This window comes from Scyliorhinus torazame, chromosome 14 (assembly GCF_047496885.1).
Source record: "Scyliorhinus torazame isolate Kashiwa2021f chromosome 14, sScyTor2.1, whole genome shotgun sequence".
Classification (NCBI taxonomy): Eukaryota; Metazoa; Chordata; class Chondrichthyes; order Carcharhiniformes; family Scyliorhinidae; genus Scyliorhinus; species Scyliorhinus torazame.
In genome coordinates this window covers 126,821,476-126,841,616 of record NC_092720.1, presented here as the reverse complement: position 1 = coordinate 126,841,616, position 20,141 = coordinate 126,821,476, and the positions used below count along the sequence as shown (strand labels likewise).

The window sequence follows — 20,141 nt, the reverse complement described above, 5'->3', positions numbered from 1 at the left end:
TCTGGTTTACCGCACAGTGTTTTTGGCCGTTTAAATTGCCGTTGGGGCTCCTATTAAGAGCCCAAAAGTCCGTTCCAACGGGAGGTGCCGAAACGTGCAACTCAGCTGGTCATTGCCGCACCCGGAAGTCCGGTACTGTGCAATCTGATTTACCATATCAGATATGCGTGGGAGGGGGTACGCGTCGAGCTACGTGTACCGATTGATGGTCTGGCTGTAGTTCACGACCATTCTGTGTTTCTCCCCAGTTTTAACATCTACCACTTGGGCTCTCCAGAGGCTGTTGCTGGCCTCGATGATGCCTTCCCAAAGCAGCCGCTGGACCTCGGACCTGATGAAGGACCTGTCCTGGGTGCTGTACTGTCTGCTCCTGGTGTCGGCGGTTTGCAATCCAAGCTTAGGTTTGTGAAGAGAGAAGGCGGATTGACCTTTAGGGACACAAGGCCGCACACACTGAGGGGTGGTAGGGGCCCGCCGAATTTGAGGGTTAGGCTCTGGAGATTGCACTGGAAGTCTAGGCCGAGTAGTAGAGCAGCGCAGAGGTTAGGGAGGACGTAGAGGCAGAAGCCACTGAAGTCTACGCCCTGGACCGTGAGTGTGACCGTACAGAACCCCCGGATTGCGACGGAATGGGATCCGGAGGCCAGGGAAATTCTTTGGTTGGTGGGGTGTACCGCGAGGGAGCAGCGCCTTACCGTATCCGGGTGTATGAAGCTTTCGGTGCTCCCGGAGTCCAGCAGGCAAGAGGTCACGTGGCCGTTGATTTTCCCGCTGGTCGATGCGGTGGCCAGGTTATGCGGACGAGACTGGTCGATCGTCACTGAGGAGAGTCGTGGTCGCTCGTTGCTGGCGCCGGATGATGGAGAGCCTGGGGGGCCCAGGTCCTGGAATGCTGTTGGTGTCCATGCCCCATAGGGGAGACAAGATGGCGGCGCCTGAAGATCCTGTGGGGGACAAAATGGCGGCGCCCATGGTCCGCACGTTGCGGGGGTTGGACAAAGTGGCGCCACCCATGGGCCGCACGTAGACTGAGGGGGAGAAGATGGCGGCACCCACTGGCCGCGCGTGGTCCGGGGAGATGAAGATGGCGGCGCCCATTGTGTGTAGACAAGGGGTGTGGGGGCGATAGCGGCAACATCGCGGGCCTGGCACACCGTGGCCAAGTGCCCCTTTTTGCCGCAAGCCTTGCAAAGGGCCGCGCGGGCCGGGCAGCGTTGGCAGGGGTGTTTCTGCTGGCCGCAGAAGTAACATCAGGGACCCCCGGGGTGTGCGGGCTGGCACGTGGTGCAGGCGTACTGGCTGGGTAAAGCCCCCGCTGGGGCGGCCGTCTGTGGGGTCCATGATGGGTAGGAGGGGTGGGCCGCACGGCTGGGGGGGTGGGCCTGACTGTTGCGCGAGGCGACCGTCATAGAGAGCGCTAGCCTCAGCTAGATGGAGTGTGGCCCCTTCTAACAGTCTTTGGCGTATGAGGTCCGACCCAATCCCCATAACGAACACGTCCCGCATAAGGAGGTTCGAATGTTCAGTGGCCGTAACGGCCTGACAGTCACAGTCCCAGACGAGTGGGTTTAGGGCCCGCCAGAAGTCTTCTATGGACTCACCAGGGAGTTGAGAGCGAATGGCGAGTACGTGCCTGGCGAAGAGCGAGTTCGTCTTCTGTGCTTAGTTTTCTTTGAGAAGCGCCATGGGGTCGGCGTAGTTCGGGGTGTCCTGGATCAGCGGAAACACGTTGGAGCTCAACCTTGAGACAGGATTTGTATCTTCTGAGCCTCCGGAACAGGGGTGGTTGCTGTGTTGATGTACGCCTCGAAGCAAGCTAGCCAGTGATTAAACTCCTTTTTGGTGTCGCTTGATTGCGGATCCAGCTGCAGGCGATCTGGCTTGATATGGAGGTCCATCTTTTAGAAAATCTTAGAGCAATAAATTGATGCACGATCAATTGAACAAAGACTAGAGTTGGATACAACTGAGGCTTTATTGCTCTAAGATATGTGGCCTCCCACAGCAGCTGGCAAAATGGCTGCTGAATGGAGGACACGCATATTTATACTCCGTCTACTGGGCAGAGCCTGCAGTCAGGGACTACCAGCGAACCTGTAGCACAGCCCCTACCTTATATCACCTAATATAGGTACAACAGTGGTTTACCACAGTCGTTATGTGGCCAATCCTGGACAACGTCATGTGCTGGACCTACACTGGTTGTAAATTGATTGGGACTGTCCCAAACCATTTCACTCAAAGCAGTCCGAGAGATATCCGTTAACTCCTGGCTCAGCCAGATTCACATCTCATTCCCCTGCCACTTACATTCCCATTTAACTTTGCTGCTAATCCTGAAAGGATTTAGCAATTGGTCCGGATCTGACCCAGAGAAGGGAAACATTCAAACACTTTTGTGCCATTATGCATTTATTTAGATTTTGTCCTCGTGTGGAAGGAGGACCTAACAAAGGAATCTGAGAAATCGAGAGCTGAAGATATGGATAATGTCAGTGAGAAGAACCAGAACTCCAAACTAACAAACGACATGGAGCAGGACACAAAGTGGAGAAATAAATTTCTAAAGAACCTCAGGAGAAGTGAACTGCTGATGGAAATGGTAGGTCGGGGAGGGAGGAGGAGGGTCGTTGGAGAGGGTAGGTGGGGGAAGGGATGTTGGCGAGAGTAGGTTGTGGGTGTGTCTGTAAGGGTAGGGTGGGATGGGTGGTTTGGATAGGGTAGGTCAGGAGGTCGGAGTGGACGGGTTGGGAGTTTGGTGCAAGTGTAAGTTGGGGTTATCAGAGAGGGTTGATCGGGCAGGAGTGTTGGGGAGGGTAGGTTAGAGAGAGGTGGTTGAGGACGGGGTGGATGGGTGTTTTGAAGAGAGTTGGTTGAGGGGTTGTGTTTGGGAGGGCAGGTCAGGTGTGGGGGGGTTTGGGTTGGAGAGCGCAGGTCAGGTGTGGGGGGGTGGGTTGGAGATGGCAGATGCGGGGTGGGGGGTTGAGTTGAAGAGGGCAGATCAGGAGTGGGGAGTTGGGTTGGTGAGGTCAGGTCGGGGGTGGGTTGAAGAGGGCAGGTCGGGAGTGGGGAGTTGGGTTGGTGAGGCCAGGTCAGGAGGTGGGTCGGAGAGGGCAGGCCGGGGTAGGGGTTAGGTTGGTGAGGTCAGGTCAGGGGGTGGGTCGGAGAAGGCAGGCCGGGTTAGGGGTTGGGTTGGTGAGGTCAGGGGGTGGGTCGGAGAGGGCAGGCCAGGGTAGGGGTTGGGTGGTGAGGTCAGGGGGTGGGTCGGAGAGGGCAGGCCAGGGTAGGGGTTGGGTGGTGTGGTCAGGTCAGGGGGTGGGTCGGAGAAAGCAGGCCGGGTTAGGGGTTGGGTTGGTGAGGTCAGGGGTGGGTCGGAGAGGGCAGGCCAGGGTAGGGGTTGGGTGGTGAGGTCAGGGGGTGGGTCGGAGAGGGCAGGCCAGGGTAGGGGTTGGGTGGTGAGGTCAGGGGGTGGGTCGGAGAGGGCAGGCCAGGGTAGGGGTTGGGTTGGTGAGGTCAGGGGTGGGTCGGAGAGGGCAGGCCAGGGTAGGGGTTGGGTGGTGAGGTCAGGGGGTGGGTCGGAGAGGGCAGGCCAGGGTAGGGGTTGGGTTGGTGAGGTCAGGGGTGGGTCGGAGAGGGCAGGCCAGGGTAGGGGTTGGGTGGTGAGGTCAGGGGGTGGGTCGGAGAGGGCAGGCCAGGGTAGGGGTTGGGTGGTGAGGTCAGGGGGTGGGTCGGAGAGGGCAGGCCAGGGTAGGGGTTGGGTTGGTGAGGTCAGGGGGTGGGTTGGAGAGGGCAGGCCAGGGTAGGGGTTGGGTGGTGAGGTCAGGGGGTGGGTCGGAGAGGGCAGGCCAGGGTAGGGATTGGGTGGTGAGGTCAGGGGGTTTGTCGGAGAGGGCAGGCCGGGGTAGGGGTTGGGTTGGTGAGGTCAGGGGGTGGGTCGGAGAGGGCAGGCCAGGGTAGGGGTTGGGTTGGTGAGGTCAGGGGGTGGGTTGGAGAGGGCAGGCCAGGGTAGGGGTTGGGTGGTGAGGTCAGGGGGTGGGTCGGAGAGGGCAGCCCGGGGTAGGGGTTGGGTTGGTGAGGTCAGGGGGTGGGTCGGAGAGGGCAGGGCAGGGTAGGGGTTGGGTGGTGAGGTCAAGGGGTGGGTCAGAGAGGGCAGGCCGGGGGTAGGGGTTGGGTTGGAGAGGGCTGGTTGGGGGTGAGTTGGAGAGGACAGTTCCGGGGTAGTGGTTGGGTTGGGGACGGCAGGTTGGCATTGGGGGGTTGGAGAGGCAGGTCGAGGGTGGGGGTTGGGTTGGGGAGGGCAGGTCGATGGGAGATGTTGGAGAGGACAGGTCGGGGGTGGGTTTGAGAGAGCAGGTCGGGAGGTGGGTTTAAGCGGGCGTTGGATTGTAGAGGGCAAATCGGGAGTGGGGGGTTTGGGTTGGGAGGGCAGGTCGGGGGTGAGGGGTTGGGTTGGAGAAGCTGTGGTCACCTGCAATGACAAAGGCAGGTTAGGAAGCTATGATGGATGAGGTTGGCATGTTGCATGGATCTGGTTAAATGATTCAGGAGAGGGTAAAAGGGAAACTTTCTACTCCTCTCCAGTTCTGGTTGGACAGCGAGGATTATGTGCCACATTGCTCAGCTCACAGATATCCAGGCTGGATCCTCCATTGGCGGGATCCTCCGTTTCACCGGCAGCACACTCACGGCCACGGACTTCCCGACGGCGTGGGGGTACCCCCAATGGGAAACCCCATTGGCCCGCTGCCGGGACGGAGAATCCAGCTGCCGGCGGGGGCGCGCTGCACCGGGAAACGGGAGCAGCGGGACGAAGAATGCCGCCCACCATTTTTGAAGAAAACAAATTGTTTGAAAATTATTCAAAGCTTCCTCGTATTTCCAATTGTGGATCAGGAACAGAGGGTTTTGTATTGGGTAAACGGTGTATTTTTTGGCAATTAGAACTCTTGTCCTTGGTTGTGCAGCCTGATTCTGTATTGGGGTGGCCCGGTAGCACAGTGGTTAGCACTGTTGCTTCACATCTCCAGGGTCCCAGGTTCGATTCCCAGTTTGGAATCTGTGCGGAAACTGCATGTTCGCCCCGTGTCTGCGTGGGTTTCCTCCGGGCACTCCGGTTTCCTCCCACAATTCCCCAAAGACGTGCTTGTGTACCCGAACAGGTGCCACAGTGTGGCGACGAGGGGATTTTCACAGTAACTTTATTGCAGTGTTTATGTAAGCCTACTTGTGACACTAATAAAGATAATTATTATTATTAGGCTAAATTTATGAACACCTCCCGCTGATCACCTGTCATTTCATCTGTAAACAAATTAGTCAAGTTTACTATGGATAGTCTCTGTCTCATCCCTTTGAGGATAACCATATCTATGATATCTTAGCAGCTGCTTCATGTTTCTCCCTGTTAAACATTACATTGAACCCAATCATATTATGCTTGCTATTAGGTAAATGTTCATGTGCTATTAACTATTAATTAAATCTGACTCATTATATTTTACTATATCTAATGTGGCCTGAACCCCTGTGGGTTTTAGGGCACATTTTTGCAGGAAATTCTCCTAAACATACTCAATAAATTTGCTGTCCTTCATACATGTGCTAGTCTGATTATCCCAAACTATATGAAAGCCAAAATGCCCTATTAAAACCACTCTGCCCTCGCTACCCCCACCTCCATTAGGTACCATGCACTCCTGTTGGATTGGTCCATGATTATGCTTGGCGGTATTTTGCCATTGCCTTCTGCAGTATGGCTGACCAGGTTCTTACCACCTGCCATCAGGTGTAGTGGAAGGATTTACAGGAGTGGTGGGCAACCAGCGGCCTGGGACCACATACGGTCCATCTGGGTTCTGAGTGCGGCCCACGAGACATTTTGTTGACCATCGCCCATGCGCAGTGTTGCCCCAATCCGCTGATTTCCCTTCACAAGGTTTTTTCCCATCAGTACGACTGAAGTGATTCGCACCTAAAGCAAGGGCAAGTGAAGTGAGGTGTGTGCCGATTGCCCACAACATTGACTGTGAGAGCCGTGCGTTCCTTATGTATCCAAAGCATAATTGTTTTACCATTTGAAGTTGATGACAGTTCTATTTATATATGAATGATTAAGCACTTTCCAGAATTCGTTATGAAACATTTGGCGTGTATTAAATTTACCCAGTCTCATTCAAAGGGTCATGGTTAGTCAACAAGCCTGACTTCAATCTTGCGGTCCTCTGACTAGACTAGGTTGCCCATCACTGATTTACAGGCTGATAATCAACCTGATTGGCCATATTACTAACTCTGTGGTCATCATATCCTGAAGTGGGACTTGAACCCAGAGGTTCTTGTCCAAAGGTAAGGATGCTACACACTACGCTACAAGTCCTCACGCCCTTGCTACATGCTTGCCTCATCTTAGCATTTAGTACAACCTATCACCTCAAAGTCAAGGGGACTATACAAACCATGATGCTACAGTCTTGAATGAGTTGAGATACAGAGTAGTCGTGATTCAATTGAATGGCTCAAGAGGCTGGATGGCCAATTCTGTTTCCAGGTCTCCTATCTCAAGAGTTAACACAATTGTGATGTAGGCAAACACAGCAACTGATCGGCACATAGCAAATTTCACAAGCACCAAAGAGGTGAACAAGAAGCTAATGAGTTTCTGTTGCAAACTCTCTGTTCTTCTTGGAGTGATGCCAGGAATGGGCTGATGAGGCCTTGATTTAGCATGTTATCTGTAAGACAGCGGTGTTGTGGAGGGGACGGGGAGGTAGGGAGAGAGGTGGGGGGTGCCGGTTAGGTATCTCGGGTGCCAACAGAAAATGGTTGATAGGAATCATGATTTTATTTTGAGACGGAGGACGTAGCCAATTTCTCAAACTGCTTGAATTATGTCAATGAGATAGGTGATTAGATTGTGGTTTCACTATCCAACAGTGATGGTGGCATAGCAGCAATAGCTCTCGACCAGAGAGGCCAAAGCTCTGGGGACATGGGTTTAAATCCCAGGACAGCCGGTGGAGGTGAATTTATTTTAATTTGTTCTTTGGGATGTGGGCATCGCTGGTTGAACCAGCATTTGTTGCTCATCCCTAATTGTCCTTGAACTGAGTGGCTTGCTAGGCCATTTCAGTGGGGAGAAGTTAAGAGTTAACCGAATCTCTGTGTGGGTCTGGAGTAACATGTAGGCCAGACTGGGTAAGGATGGCAGATTTCCTTCCCTGAAGGACATTAGTGAACCAGATGAGTTTTTACAACAATCGGCAATGGTTTCATGCTCATTAGACTTTTAATACCAGATTTTTATTGAATTCTAATTTCACCATCTGCCTTGGTGGGATTCGAACTCGGGACCCCCGAGCATTACCCGGAGTTTCTGAATCACTAGTCCAGTGACAATAACGTTCCGCCACCCGCCTCCCCCAAATCTGGAATGTAAAACTAGCATCAGTAATGGTGTTCATAACAACCACCATCAATTGTTGTAAAAGTCCAACTGGTTCAATAGTGGTCCTATTGGGATGAAAATCTGCCATCCTTACCTGGTCTGGTCTACATGTGATTCCAGACCCACTGCAGTGTGGTTGACTCTAAACTGTTCTCTGAAATGGCCGAGCAAGCCTCTGAGTTCAAGGGCAAATAGCAGAGGCAACAAGTGCTGGCCTCGCCAGCGACACCCATATCCCATGAAAGGGGACTGGATTATTGATGACCTCATAATAAAGGCACCCCTAGGGAGCAGTGATCAAGACACAATCGAACTTGGAGAGAAGTGTGGGTCTAAGACTCATGTTTTAAACTTAAATAAAGGCAATTCTAAGGGTATGAAGACAGCTGGCTAAAATGAACAGGCAAATTACGTTAAGGGATTTGTGATGCAGTGGCATATTTAAGGAGATATTTCAAATCCAATCCAAAATCCAATCCTGTCCATAACACTCAGCAAAGAGTCCAGTGAGAAATAAAGATTCTAGTAGGGGGTAACTTATTAGCATAGATAGGGGGTTGTTTAGATAACAGGAAATAAAGAGTAGGATGAAGAATAGGTGGTTCTGGGGACTGCAAATGAAGTGTTCCCTTTTGTAGGAGAATTCTTTTGAAAAAACTGTTTTTAATTATGCAGGAATCTGGTCAAATTCTGCACCTCCTGCTGGGCTAGTTGGCTCGATGACAAACCTGCAGTGTCTGTATGCTGGGTCATAATGAAGGCCTGGGACACCCGGCAGTCTGATGTTCAGAGAGCCCCTACCCTCAGCTCAACCCGGGGCCCCCGCCCCATATAATCACAGTGGCAATATGCCAAATGGCCACGGATTTTCAAGACCAATATCTTTTGGTAAACCTCAATTCCCCCGTGGTTTGTACAGACTGATCTATTTTGTTAGAATTATGGCACAGATTTGTAGGCTAACCAGTTTAGAAAGCTAACGAATTCAGAAGGAAATCTGGCAAAACTCAAAAATATGACAGCAGCCAAACCACAAATAAAATGAGAATGTCTGTGTTCCAGGGGCCTTTGATCCCACCCTTGGGTGACAATTTTTAAAGATTTTTATTTTATTCAAGGCCTTTTACATATATATATATATATATGCATAAAAATATCAGAAGACCAAACATTAAGATGAACAAAAACCACAAACCCACAACCTCCCCCGATACAGACCCACGGCACACCCCGCTTACTCATTTTCCACCCTTACCTCCCCCTCCAACCCCAAACCCCCCCCCCCCCCCCCCCCGCCCCCACTGACCCCTCAATTCACCTTAAAGAAATCAATGGACGGTTTCCATCTAGGGTGAACCCCGCCTCCGACCCCCACAAAGCTACCTTGACCTTCTACAAACACAGGAATTCTTCCTGGTCACTCAAACACCCCCCCCCGCCTTTGGCGGCTCCGAGTCCCGCCTGCCGAACCCAACCCCTGGCCGAACACAAACTGACCCAATACCTCCAACAAATATGCCCACTCCTCTCGATCAAAGGCCTTCCCCGCATCCATTGCCACCAATACTTCTACCACCTGCCCTTCCGAGGCCAGCATAATGACATTAAGCAGCCTGCGCACATTCGCCGACAACTGCCAACAAATCCCATCTGGTCCTCCCCTATCACCCCCAACACACAAACCTCGATCAGCGCTGCTAACAACTTTGCATGAACATTAGCAGCGATATTTGGCAGTACGACCCACACTGCTCCGGGTCCTTATCCTTCTTCAAAAACAGGGAAATGGATGCCTGCAACAACGTGCTCCCCACTACATCTTCACCAGCAGCAGACCCAGCTCTGCACCAAACCTCTTATAAAACTCAACTGGGAACCCATCCGATCCTGGGGCCTTCCCTGCCTGCATCGCACCAATGTTGTCCATCACCTCCCTCAGCCCAATTGGGGCCCCCAGTCCCTGCACCCTCCCCTCCTCTATCCTTGGGAACTCCAACCCATCCAGGAACCATCTCATCCCCTCTTCCCCAGGTGGGGGCTCCGACTTGTACTTCCGGTAGAAGGCCTCAAATACCCTTGATGACTTAGGACTCGACCGGTCCAATCTCAGATCTAGGACCGTATTAAAATTGCCCCCCATTATCAGCTGATACGTGTCCAGGCCCGGGACCCTCCCTAACACCCGCCTCATAAAGTCCACGCCATCCCAATTCGGTGCCTAAGGACTCCCAGTATTCCCTCCAACTTCCCACTGGAACGGCCACAATGCTCCCCACCTTCAACGGCACCTTCTTATTAACCAACACCGCCATCCCCCTCGTATTTACATCCAACCCCGAGTGGAACACCAGCCCCACCCATCCCATCCTCACCCTCGTCTGATCCCCCAACTTCAAGTGCGTTTCCTGCAAGAACACAACCTTCGCCTTCAAACTCCACAAGTGCGCAAAAAGACACAACAGCTTAACCGGCCCTTGAACATTCCATGTAACCAGCCTGGTCGGGGGCTCCCCACCTGCCTTCCATGCCGATTAGCCATATCCCTTTTTAAACCAGCCCCTCCCGACTCGCGTCACACACCCCTCCAGGCCCGCCCCAAGATGTCCGCAGCCATCCCTCCCCTCCCAACTGCGCCTCACCAACCACACCCATGTCAGCAGCCTTCTCCCCCCCCCCCCCCCCCACCCCCACCATCCAAACAAAGAACCAATCCATTCCCCCTCCCCCACACCTTCCTCCTGACAACCCCGCCACTTTACTCCCGTTAATTAGCCCGCCCAGCTTGCATGGTGGACCCTGCCCAAGGCCTCTGACTACCTCTCACTCTCCCAATCCACTCCCCCCACCCCACCCCACACCCCACTAACAAAGAAAACCAAAAAGCACACTCCCCATCCCCGCTGGCCCGTCGTAATCCGCCCCAATCCACCAACCCAATGTGCCCCACAATTTACACAGAACTCCTCTCCAAAGTTCAATATCCTCACACTCCTCCCAGTCCATGGTCTCTCATAAAGTCCATCTCCTGCTCCGGTGAGTCAAAATAAAATTCCTGCTTCTGATGCATCACCCAAAAGGGGGCAGGGTACAGCACCCCAAACTTCACCCCCTTCTTGTGGAGGGTAATCTTTAATCAATTATACCCGGCCCTCCCCTTGGCCAACTCCGCTCCCAGGTCCTGGTAAATCCGTAGCTCGCTCTCGTCCCAAGTGCATTTTTTGGTCTGCCCACCTCAAGACGTTCTCTTTATCTAAGAACTGATGCAGCCTCACCACCATCCCCCTCTGCGGTACCCCCACCTGCGACCTCCGCCTCAGCGCCCTGTGCACCTGATCCACTTCGAGGGGCCGGTCAAAGGGCCCCCCCCGTCAACATCTCTAACATGCTCGCCACATACTTGGCTGCCTCTGCACCTTCGATACCCTCGGGCATCCCCACAATCCGCAGATTCTGCTTCCTGGAGCGGTTTTCAAGGTCCATAGCTTCTCCCTCAGCCTTTTCTGGCTGCTCGTCACCATCCCCATCTCCGTCTTCAGCGAGGTCAGCCGATCCTCATGCTCCACCACCGACTCCTCCGCTGTTTGGGTCACCAGGGTCTGAGCCTCCTGCCTCTGCTCCACCCGCTTGATCGCCGCCCTAAGCGGTTCCACCACCTTGGCCAAATCCTCTAAGGCCTCCTTCCTCTGCCACTGGAATTTGCCATTTCGGAACACCACCAGCTGCTCTGTAGATCAATGGGAGGGCAGCCCTGCCCCCTTTCTCTCAGCCACCTTACCTGTGCCGCACCACAGAAACCTTCCTGGTCCAGACTCAGTGCCAGAGACCTGGCCGCTAGGGCCTACCCCTGGTAGGTCACCCCCCCCCCCCCCAACAGCATCCAAAACGGTATACTTGTTTTGAAGGGGAACAGCCACGAGGGATCCCTGCACTGTCTGCCCGTTCGTTTTCTTTCCCCTGACTGTAACCTCCCTGTAACTCTTCTCTATTACCCCCTCTGCCTCCTGGATGATCCGAAGTTCATCCAGCTCCAGCTCCAGTTCCTTAACACGGTCTCTGAGGAGCTGGAGTTGCGTGCACTTCCTGCAGGTATAGTCAGCGGGGACACCAGTGATGGTATCCCTCACCATCCACATTCTACAGGAGGAGCATGCAACTGCCCTAGTCTATATACCCTCTTAACTTACAGAATATAGCTGCCCTGGGGACCAAATGGAACTCCGCCCTCCGACTCTGCTCCCAGTCAGCTGCACTCTCTGTAAACTCCCAGCTCCCTTCACCCTCTTTGAGGAAATGTAGGAAATGAAATGAAAGGATCACCTTGCTCCCTCCTCACCTAACTCCCTCAGTCACCAAACTCTCACCATAGCACTCAAATGCACCCAAATTCAGCACTCACTCAGTCACCAAACTCTCACTATAGCACTCAAATGCACCCAAATTCAACACTCCCTCAGTCACCAAACTCTCACTATAGCACTCAAATGCCCCCAAATTCAGCACTCAGTGCAAACAAAGTCTGCACTGTAGCTGGCTCACCTTTAAACTGTGACTCTAGCCTCTGAAAACTGGCCTAATCCAATTAACTAATTAAAAAGCTCCAGCTGCAAGTGCCTACAAGTAGAACCTTTGTTTAAAGCTGATTGAAAATTCACCTTCTTCTAAACCAAACAACAACTTTTAAGTTAATTAACTAAATAAAAGAAAGACTAGACTTTAGATAAAAATGAACCCTTAATATCCCTCAGTCACCAAACTCTCACTATAGCATTCAAATGGACCCAAATTCAGCACTCAGTGTAGCTTGTTTTGCACCTTAGGGATTGTTATTTGGGAAACTATTAGCAGCAATGTACGGCAAGAGTAAAGGAATGGGACTAATTGTAAAGTTCCTTCAAAGAGCTGTCCCAGATACCATGGGCTGGAAAACCTCCTTCTGTACTCTGAGATTCTGTGAATGATCTTGTGTGAAAACAGAGTAATTCCTTTGTTAAAATAACAGAGATAGGAACTGAATATAACTCATTTCCAAACAGATCTCTGCACCATGTAATTTTAGCACTAGGGGTTGCAGCAAGAGACGGACACTATTAAACTATTACAAGGAGCACAGGGCGTCGCAGGGCTATACAGGACACACAGAATCTTGCAATAATGTGAGCAAATGAGGAAGGTGGTGCATAATTACATTCTCAGTACACGGTTCCTGGAGGGGCTTTTGAAGGAGAAGGTCGCAGAGGATCATGTTGAAACTCAATGCCATTGTTAAGTCAGGAGGGTGTATGCCTGCCTCTCCCTAAGCAAATCATCAGCTCTAGGGAAATATTCGCTACATGTCTTTGAATATCTCGCTTGTTTGCATGCTTCATGGAACTAGTTAACAGTAATTGCTCGAGACCTTGCTAAAGATCAAATTGCTGTTGTTAGCAGGAGTTTAAACAGGAAAATGTTTTGGTTCTTAGAACAGCGCTGCCCAGCGTTTGACATTACATCAAATTTCTTGTGAAAAGATTGGGCAGTTGAATGGTGACAAACTTTTTTTTTAATAAACATTTAAATGAGGTATATATGGTTTTATAACAGTAAGAGAAGAAACAGTGTACATACAAATATAAACATAGTGCAAAAGCCGTCTTCCTCACTCACAGGTCCCACCTTTCCTAGCCTCCTATTCTACACTAAACTACCCCCCCCCCCCCCCTGCCCCCGCTTCTGCTGACGGTTAATTCTCCCTATAGAAGTCGATGAACGGCTGCCCTCTCAGGGCGAACTTGATTTTCTCCAAACAGAGAAAGCTAGCCATGTCAGATAGCCAGGTCTCTGACTTCGGGGGCTTTGAGTCTCTCCAAGCTAATAATATCCGTCTCCGGGCTACCAGGGAAGCAAAGGCCAGAACGTCTGCCTCTTTCTCCTCCTGGATTCCCGGGTCCCCCGACACTCCGAAAATCGCCACCTCTGGACTCGGTGCCACCCTTATCTTTAACACTTCGGACATGACGTCCGCAAACGCCTGCCAGAATCCCCGAAGCTTCGGGCATGCACAGAACATGTGGACATGGTTCGCTGGTCCACCCACACACCTTGTGCACCTGTCTTCTACCCCAAATAACCTACTCATCCGGGCCACTGTCATATGAGCCCCGTGAATTACCTTAAACTGTATCAGGCTAAGCCTGGCACATGTTGTGGACGCGTTGACTCTACTCAACGCGTCCGCCCAGAGACCATCCTCTATCTCTCCTCCTAACTCCTCTTCCCATTTGTGTTTCAGCTCCTCGGTCTGCGTTTCCACTGACCCCAATAAGCTCCTTATAAATGTCCGAAACCCTCCCTTCTCCCACCCACACTCTGGAAACTATCCTGCCCGGTATCCCCCTTGGTGGTAGGAGCGGGAAGGTTGAGACCAGCCTTCGTAGGAAGTCTCACGCCTGCAGGTACCCAAATTCATTCCCTCCTGTTAGTTCAAATTTCAACTCCAGCTCCCTCAAGCTGGGAAAGCTCCCTCTATAAACGTATCTCCCATCCTCTCGATCCCTGCTCTCTGCCATCTCTGGAACCCTCCATCTAACCTCCCCGGGGCAAACCGGTGATTATTGCAAATTGGGGATCAGACCGATGCTCCCTCTGCTCCCACACGCCTCCTCCATTGCCCCCAGACTCTAAGGGCTGCGACCACCATGGGGCTGGTGGAGTTGCGTGCTGGCGGGAACGGCAGAGTGCCCCCAAACTAGTGCCCTTACAAGATGCTGCTCCCACACCGACCGCCCCCATCTTCCACTTCCTAATCATGGCTATATTCGCCACCCAGTAATAATTACTAAAGTTCGGGAGTGCCAGCCCGCCCTCCCCGGCTGCGCTCCAGCATCCCCTTTTTAACTCACGGGGTCTTACCCGCCCATCCAAAGCCCGAGATCACCTTGTTAACCCGTTTAAAAAAGGACCGAGGAATAAAGATGGGGAGACACTGAAACACAAACAGGAATCTCGGGAGAACCGTCATGTTCACTGTCGGTACCCTCCCAGCCAGTGACAGCGGGAACACGTCCCACCTTTGAAAATCCTCCTTCATTTGGTCTACTAGTCGGGCCAGATTTAGCTTGTGGAGCCATTCCCATTCCAGCGCCACCTGTATGCCTAGGTACCGAAAGCTTCCCCCTACCACTCTAAACGGCAGCTCCCCCAGTCGCCTCTCCTGTCCCCTTGCCTGGGTCGCGAACACCTCAGTTTTCACCATGTTCAATTTATACCCTGAAAACCGGCCAAAATCCCCCAGAATCCCCATAATTTCTTCCATCCCTTCCAATGGGTCCGACACATATAAGAACAGATCATCCGCGTATTGCGAGACTCTGTGTTTCACCCCCCCCCCCCCCCCGGACCAATCCCTTCCAGCCCTTTGAGGCTCTCAACGCAATTGCCAGCGGTTCTATGGCCAGTGTGAATAACAGCGGGAAGAGGGGGCATCCCTGCCTCGTCCTCCGGTGCAGCCTAAAATAGCCCGATGTCAGCCTGGTCATCCGAACACTTGCCACGGGCGCCTGATACAGCAGCCTGACCCAGTCAATGAAGCCCCGTCCAAATCGAAACTGCCCCAGTACCTCCCACAGGTAATCCCATTCCACCCGGATAAATGCCTTCTCTGCGTCCATTGCGACCACTACCTCTACGTCCCTACCCTCTGGGGGCATCATGATAACATTCAACAGCCTTCTTACGTTGGGCGCCAACTGCCTCCCCTTAACAAATCCCATCTGGTCCTCCCCAATTACGTCCAGGACACGTCCGGGGGGAAGGCCAAGATCTTAGCCAAAGATTTGGCCTCTCCATTTAGGAGGGAGATCGGTCTGTAGGACCCGCATAGCTCCGGGTCCTTGTCCCGCTTCAGGATCAATGAGATAGTGGCCTGTGACATCATCGGGGGCAGCCCCCCTCTCTCCCTTGCCTCATTGAATGTCCTCATCAACAGTGGCCCCATTATCCCAGAAAACCTTTTGTAAAACTCCACGGGGTACCCATCCGGTCCTGGCACTTTACCCGACTTCAGCCCATCTGCTATCTCTTCCAACCCAATCGTGGCCCCCAGCCCTTCGACCAAGTCTTCATCAACCTTCGGGAACTTCAGCCCCCCTAAGAATTGCTTCCTTCCCTGCAGCCCAGCTGGGGGTTCCGACTCGTACAGTCTGCTGTAGAATTCTTTGAACGCCTTATTAACCCCAGCTGAATCACCGACCAGGTTCCCATCTCTGTCCCTTACTCTCCCAATCTCCTTGGCCGCCTCCCGCTTTCTAAGCTGCTGCACAAGCATTCTAAAGGTCTTCTCCCCATATTGATAGATCGCCCCCCCTCGCCTTCCTCAGCTGCTCTACCGCCTTCCCTGTGGTTAACAAGCCAAGCTCCGCCTGTAGCCTCCGTCACTCCCTTAGAAGGCCTGCCTCTGGGGTCTCCGCATACCTATGTCCACCTGTAGTATTTCCTTTATCAATCGGTCCGTTTCTGTTCTGTCTACCTTCTCCCTGTGCGCCCGTAACGATATCAGCTCCGCTCTAACCATCGCCTTCAGCGCCTCCCAGACCACCGCAGCCGAAACTTTCCCCGTGTCGTTGACTTCCAAATAGTTCCGGATACATTTCGTCAGCCGCCCACACACTTCCTCATCAGCTAAAAGTCCCACGTCCGGCCTGGCTACTCTCCTTGCTCACCTGTAGGTCAAGCCAGTGCAGGGCATGATCCGAGATTGTGATCGCTGAGTACTCCGTGTCCACTACCCCCGTCAGTAGAGCCCTGCTCAGGGTAAAAAAGTCAGTCCGGGAGTACACTTTATGCACATGCGAGTAGGAGGAAAACTCCTTCACTTTCGGCCGCCCAAATCTCAATGGGTCCACCTCCCCCCCGCCCTCCCCCATCTGCCCCATAAATCCCAGTAGTTCCTTTGCCATTGCTGTCTGTCCTTGAACTCGACCGGTCTAGCCCTGGGTTAATGACTGTGTTGAAGTCCTCCCCCATAGCCAGCTTATGTGAATCCAGGTCCGGGATCTTCCCCAACATCCTCCTTATGAATTTGGTGCGTACACATTCATGAGTACCACCGGCAGTCCCTCCAGCTTTCCAGTGACCATTATGTACTGACCCCCCACGTCCGCAACTATTCTTCCCGCCTCGAATGACACTTGCCTATTTATTTATTTATTTATTCTGTCACCCCGTCTCTCTCCCCGTCGCCCTGCCTCTCCCTCCCGCCATTCCGCCGCTCCCCCTCTGCCGCCCCCCCTGCGCCCCGCCTCTCCCCCTCCCTGCCACCCCGCCCCTCCCCCGCCACCCCCCCTCCCCCTCCGCCACCCCACTCCCCCGCCACCCCACCACCCCCACCCCGATCCCCCTCTCCGCCGCCCCACCGCTCCCCGCCGCCCCGCTCCCCTTCTCCGCCGCCCCACCGCCCCCCCCGCCGCCTCGCTCCCCCTCTCCGCCGCCCCACCGCCCCCCCCGCCATTCCGCTCTCCCTCCTGCCGCCCCACCACCCCCCCACCGCCCCGCTCCCCCTCTCCACCGCCCCACCGCTCCCCCCGTTGCCCCGCTCCCCCTCTCCGCCGCCCCACCGCTCCCACAGTTGCCCCGCTCCCCCTCTCCGCCGCCCCACCGCTCCCCCCGCCGCCCCGCTCCCCCTCTCCGCCGCCCCAACGCCCCCTCTGATGCCCCGCTCACCCTCTCCGCCGCCCCACCGCTCCCCCCCCGCCGCCCCGCTCCCCCTCTCCACCGCTCCCCCCGCCGCCCCACCCACACCCCTCCGCCGCCCTGCCCCTCCGCCCCTCGACCGCCTGGGAGCGCTTGACGCGGACAGTTCATGGGAGTCCCACCCTGCATTGAACCCCGGGCCGCACCTGCCCCGGGAGCGTCCGACGGGGACGGTGCAGAGGGAGCCCCACCCTGCATCCAACCACGCGCCGCACCTGCCCCGGGAGCGTTCGACGGGGACGGTGCAGAGGGAGCCCCACCCTGCATCCAACCACGCGCCGCACCTGCCCCGGGAGCGTTCGACGGGGACGGTGCAGAGGGAGCCCCACCCTGCATCCAACCACGCGCCGCACCTGCCCCGGGAGCGTCCGACGGGGACGGTGCAGAGGGAGCCCCACCCTGCATCCAACACGCGCCGCACCTGCCCCGGGAGCGTCCGACGGGGACGGTACAGAGGGAGCCCCACCCTGCATCCAACCCCGCGCCGCCCCCGCCCCGGGAGCGCCCGTTGGGGACAGTGCAGGGGCAAATCCCAGTCCAGACGGACCCCTCCCCGCTCCCTGCCCCTCACCGCAAAACAATGTTCCCCCGTCATTGACACTCCAACCAACGGGAATAGCCGCCCTCCAGCAACCTCCGACAATCCTACACACCCCAACCAGGTCTCCCCCCAGCCCCCAAGATGCCCCCCAAACGACAACATCGTACCCGCCTCCACCCCCCCCCCCCCCCCACCCACCCCCTCGTAGCGAGCTCCAGGCACCCACCACCCTCTGTGCAAAAAACGGGGCTGGTGGTTTGGGGGGATTTGAGGAAGATATTTTTTCACTAGAGGGCGGTGACGGCCTGAAACGCACCGCCCGGGAGGGCGGCAGAGGAAAGCCAACCCACACCCCCCAAAAAGCACCTGGATGGGTACCTGGCATGCCACCACACTCAAAGCCATGGACCAAGCGCCGGCAAACGGGACCAGGCAGGCGAGGCGCCTTCCACGAGTCGGCCAGACCCGACGTGCCCGAGGGCCTCCCCTGCACGGCACCACCCTGTGACTCTGACTCTGCGACCCCGCACAGAGCATCGACCACCACCAATGTTCTGTGAAAAATGCGAAACACCACCTGCACCGCAAAGCTCCCCCAGTCCGAAAGTCAAATCCTCAGAAAAGACACAATAACCGTGAAACCCCCCCTCTAGGCCTTGAAGCTCCCGAACAGAATGGCAAACCGCCACCAGGAGCCACAAATGACGAAGTCCCTCCGCCTCCCCGCTGTCCTGTCCCTCCGCTGTCCCGCCCCTCCCTCCCCGCCACCCTGTCTCTCCCCCCCTCTGCCACCCTGCCTCTCCCTCCCTCTGCCGCCCTGTCCCTCCCCGTCCGCCACACTCGCTTATTAATCAGGATCGCGACCACTCTAGTCTTCGAGTCCAGCCCGGAATGGAAAACCTGCCCGACCCATCCCTTCCTTCGTCTGACCTGGTCAGTTACTTTAAGGTGCGCCTCCTGCAACATTGCCACGTCCGCCTTCAGTCCCCTCAAATGCACGAACACGCGTGCCCTCTTAACCGACCCATTTAGCCTTCTTACATTCCATGTTATCAGCCTGGTTGGGGGGCTTCTCGTGCCCCCACTCTGCCGATCAGCCATCATCTTTCTTGGGCCAGTCTCCAGCCCGCGCCCCATGCATCTGCAGGCCCGCCCCCAGGCAGCCTCCATCCCCGACCTCCCCATTGTCCCACAGCAAAAGTCCCTCTCCTGTCAGCAGAACATTTCCCCCATCCCCCCCTAGTAACAGCACCATACACACAGCCCCCTCCAACAAGCATACCATCTGCTCACCCCCCCACTGCGCTTCCATGAGCTAGCCCGCCCAGCTAGCTTGGTGGCTGCCGCCCATGGCGCCCGACATTTTCCCACCTATTGTTCCCCCCCCCCCTCTCCCCCCCCACTCGGACACACATATGCAAACGTAAACAATCCCAACCTAATTGCCCAAAAGAAACACGCAAAGAAAATCAAAAACAAGATCAAACATTGAACATCTAACATTCACACCTCCGTCCCCCATCAGTGCAAATGCAAATTTTAACTCAAGCAGCTCGTCCGCAGACCCCAACTCAATACAAAAGGCATCACAAGTAACATCCAAAGACAAAAACTTTTCTTTTTTTAAGAAAATGAACTGAAGAGAAGAGGGAGAAAAAGAAACACAGACCCCCCCCCCCCCCCCCGCCCCCACATGAACACTGCAGCAAAGTTCAGTCCAAACACCTCAGTCCGATACCAGCCCTTTCCTTCTCGCGAAGTCCATCGCTTCCTCGAGCGACTCAAAGTAGATATGTTGCTCTTCGTGCATAACCCAAAGACGGGCCGGGTACAGTAGTCCAAACTTTACCTTCTTCTTAAAAAGGGCAGATTTTATCTGGTTGAACCCTGCTCTTCTTCTGGCCATGTCCGCGCTCAGATCCTGAAATATACGCAGGACACTGTTCTCCCATTTGCAGCTCCGCGTTTGCCTGGCCCACCGTAGAATGCACTCCTTGTCCAGGTACCTATGGAATATCACCACCATAGCTCACTGGGGGATCATCCCCACGCAGCTTCCTCGCTAACGCTCTGTGCACCCTGTCCACCTCCAAGGGTCGGGAGAACGTCCTCTCCCCCAGTAGCTTCTCAAACATGGCCGCTATGTATGCCCCTGCGTCCATTCCTTCGGATCCCTCCAGGAGACCCACGATTCTCAGGATCTGCCGGCGGTGTCGTGTTAGGTACACTGGTCTAACACTGGCTGCAACTGGATGCAGCTTAGATCAGAAAGATACTCCAGACCTTGAAGTTAGTTCAATCAGGTTTATTGAACAGTTAGCACAGTTCTCTGTGAGTTCGACTCTCTGCTAACCTAAGTGTGGGTACTCTGTCTGACTGAACCAGACTAGCTCTTAGCCACGTGGTAGAGGTGTGAGATTGTAACAACAC

General features: G+C 54.5%; 1 protein-coding gene across 1 annotated transcript in view; it reads left to right on the top strand.

The window, feature by feature from the left end:
- The window catches only part of LOC140390021 (anoctamin-7-like), a 172,031-nt gene that overhangs the window by 15,525 nt on the left and 136,365 nt on the right, over nt 1–20,141 (top strand). Inside the window, exon 3 of the mRNA XM_072474849.1 lies at nt 2,421–2,602. Within this exon, the coding sequence (XP_072330950.1) occupies nt 2,421–2,602 (182 nt within the window). The remainder of the gene's footprint in view (nt 1–2,420; nt 2,603–20,141) is intronic.